General features: G+C 36.7%; 1 protein-coding gene across 1 annotated transcript; it reads right to left on the bottom strand.

The window, feature by feature from the left end:
- Positions 1-388: 388 nt before the first annotated feature.
- LOC102604679 (CBL-interacting protein kinase 18-like) lies at positions 389-2,902 on the bottom strand. The gene is made up of 2 exons (XM_006361252.2): positions 2,801-2,902; positions 389-2,145 (listed from the first exon to the last, which is right to left on the bottom strand). The coding sequence occupies exon 2, from the start codon at positions 1,838-1,840 to the stop codon at positions 509-511; it is 1,332 nt and encodes a 443-aa protein (XP_006361314.1). The 5' UTR covers positions 1,841-2,145; positions 2,801-2,902; the 3' UTR covers positions 389-508.
- Between the last annotated feature and the right edge of the window lie 207 nt (positions 2,903-3,109).

Genomic DNA, 3,109 nt, shown 5'->3' with positions numbered 1-3,109 from the left:
CACTCTTTGTTTTATTGAATTTTTCACCTAAATAGTCAGGTGGATTGAGAGTGACTGACAACTTCAAGAGAGGTAAGCAAATTGAATGCACAGTAAAAACGGATATCCTCACACACAAACATACAACATTATTTAGGTTTTCCTCAAACAACAAGTCGAGGTCGATTCTATGAGAACCACCACTAAATCATAGATAGTAGAATCGGCATACCCTGTTGCTGTTCCACTGATTCTGTCTGTTCTTGAGAACAAATTTCCAAATAGAAATACAACATAACTTCCGCACGCTATTTAATTAACTCATGCATGCATGAAAACTAGCTAGTACTATTGAAGGCAGAAATTAAATAACTGAAGCAATAATATAAAATAAGAGAAGGGAGACAACTCTGGGAAAAATAATCCAAGTTTGCAGTAATATGCTTTCATAGATAGAACTAGTGCACCAAACAAACAGAATACAAAGTTTCTAGAAATCAGAAGCTTCATTTTAGTAATTCTATAATTACTATTGTTGATGAGATTGCACACCTTGCCAAGCCAGAACAATTTCCTCAAGAGCTGGTCTGATAGTTTGCGTCAACATGTTTTGGTAATCAATCGCATCACCACTTGACCTACTCAGCTCAATGAAGTAATAATGGGATTCAGATATTTCAAATATTTGCACGTCAATGCACAGAGTTTCATATCTGCTCTCATTTAATCCCTCTAATCTAAGAAATCCACCCTCTTTCTTCTTTATTTCAAGGTTCAGACTCCTGCCAACTTCCACAAGCTTGGACATGATGACTGGGGCAGGCTTCACTGATGTGAATCGCAGCTCCTCCTTTTGATCATTGTTTATGAATAAACCAGACAAATTAAACCAGCAGAGGATATGAAATGCACTAAAGATTGCAGGTTTCATCAACTCTAACTTGGTGTCGGAGGAAGAGGTACTACTCTCCGAATTTGAACTGGAAACAGCATCACCATCTGCAATAACATTTTGGTTCACTACTTGTTTAGTTCCCACATGTGTAGATCCCAATCCTTTCTTAAACCAGGAGCTTTCCTTGATTTTGCCTATTGAAATCCTTTTATGAGGGTTTGGGTCGAGGATCCTAGAGAGAAGTTTACGCACTTCTAGAGGGAACCAATGAGGGCATTTGTACTCTGCCCTGCATATCTTCCTATACAGATTCATAAGATTTGAGTCATAAAATGGAAGATAACCAGCCAACAAGACAAATAAAATCACCCCACAAGACCAGATGTCAGCTTTGACACCTTCATATCCTTTTCTACTAATCACCTCAGGAGCAACATATGCTGGTGTACCACAGGTTGTGTGGAGTAACCCATCTTGCCGCTTAGACTCAGCTAATGCACTCAAACCAAAGTCTGAGACCTTTAGGTTTCCATTCTCATCCAGTAGGAGATTTTCTGGTTTGAGATCACGGTGATAAACATCTCGGCTGTGGCAAAATTCAACTGCGTTGATCAGTTGCTGAAACAACTTTCTAGCAACATCTTCCTTGAGCCTCCCCTTTGTCAGTTTGTTGAAAAGCTCGCCACCTTTGGCATGTTCGATCACAAAGTAAATCTTACTCTTAGTTGCCATGACCTCGTATAGCTGCACAACATGTGGATGTTTGACCAATGCCATAACAGATATCTCTCGTTTCGTCTGTTCAGTCAGTCCAGCTTTCTGAACCTTCTCTTTATCAATTACTTTAATGGCTACAGTCTGTCCGCTTTCCAGATTCCTTCCATAATAAACCTTACCAAAGTTGCCTTGACCTAATAATCTCCCCAATTCATATTTTTGCATCAATGCATTTCCATTTTTCACCATTTTCAGCAAACAATCCTACTTTATACTATAATTCTATAAATAACACTCCTGCTGATATGATAATTCTCTATTTACAGATACGAAACCTTGTTTCAGTGTTCAACCGTCTGCAAAAAGGCCGTGCTTCAGCACAACAACATTCTTAATCACTGTTACTTCATTGTGCATCTGGTACGAGAACTTAAATGCTCTATGAGCTGCAAATTTGAAATCATCATGTAGAGAACAGAATAATCCCAATGCAGATGGAAACTCAGAGGCTTCTAAGAGCCAAGAGCTGTTGTTTAACCCCATCTTTCTGCATCCTAAAAATCACAAGATAAGAAAAAGAGACTCAAAACTACAGCTTATTATTAATTAACTTAAACGCAAAAGCAAAACTAGAGATAGACAACAAAAACAATATATCCAACGTCATCACACAAGTCTAGGGAGGGTAGAGTGTACACAGACCTTACCCCTACCTTGACCTTGGGAGGCGGACAAGAAAACGATGCCCAAATAAAAAGTAATAGTAGTACAATAGAAAATGAAAAGATTTCGTTGAAATTGTTCAAAAAAGCTATACCACCAATGCAGGTTAAGCAGTCATTATAGATAAACTTTACTTCCATTTAAATAACTACAAAATTCAAACAGAAGACATATCATGTTCTATTACAAGGCTAAAATACCCTGGCAAGATCTGTTTCTGAATCTAAAATTAGATTCTGGACCACCATTCCATCATCAAATCGGGCCAAAAAAAGCAAAACCAATTCAATCCCCCCTTCTTTACCAATCTAAAAATAGATATATAACTAAAGCTTCTCCGATCAAATCGATAATTAGCATTTAAAAAAAAATGAAAAAGGCAAACATGAACAAGTGTAAATTCCACATTCACACAACATTTACTAAAAAAATCATCAAATTCACAAACAAATCGAAATTAAACTTAAAATGGGTTTAAGAAAGAACCTGAATACAAGTAGAGACGATCCAAGGAGAAAAATACGAGGTGTGTTGGTAAATATGTTTAATTTGGTGAAGCTTCCCTTTATATTTATATATATATACATGAAAGCATTAAAGTTGTGACTAAATAATTTGTAATGTTCAGATTTTGTTGCCTTGATACAAAATAATTGTCTGCAAGTGAAAAGTTGGTAAGCTCCTGCGATCGTATCTAGACACGTATTGGACATCTGTACAAAACAGGCAGAATTTTCGTGAATTGTTTGAAAAGAATATTGAAAACGCTCCTAAACTATGTATAAATTATTAGTT

The sequence above is a fragment of the Solanum tuberosum genome, unplaced genomic scaffold (assembly GCF_000226075.1).
Source record: "Solanum tuberosum cultivar DM 1-3 516 R44 unplaced genomic scaffold, SolTub_3.0 scf00349, whole genome shotgun sequence".
Lineage (NCBI taxonomy): Eukaryota > Viridiplantae > Streptophyta > Magnoliopsida > Solanales > Solanaceae > Solanum > Solanum tuberosum.
Note: the sequence above shows the minus strand (reverse complement) of the source record. Positions and strands in the feature narration are given on the sequence as shown.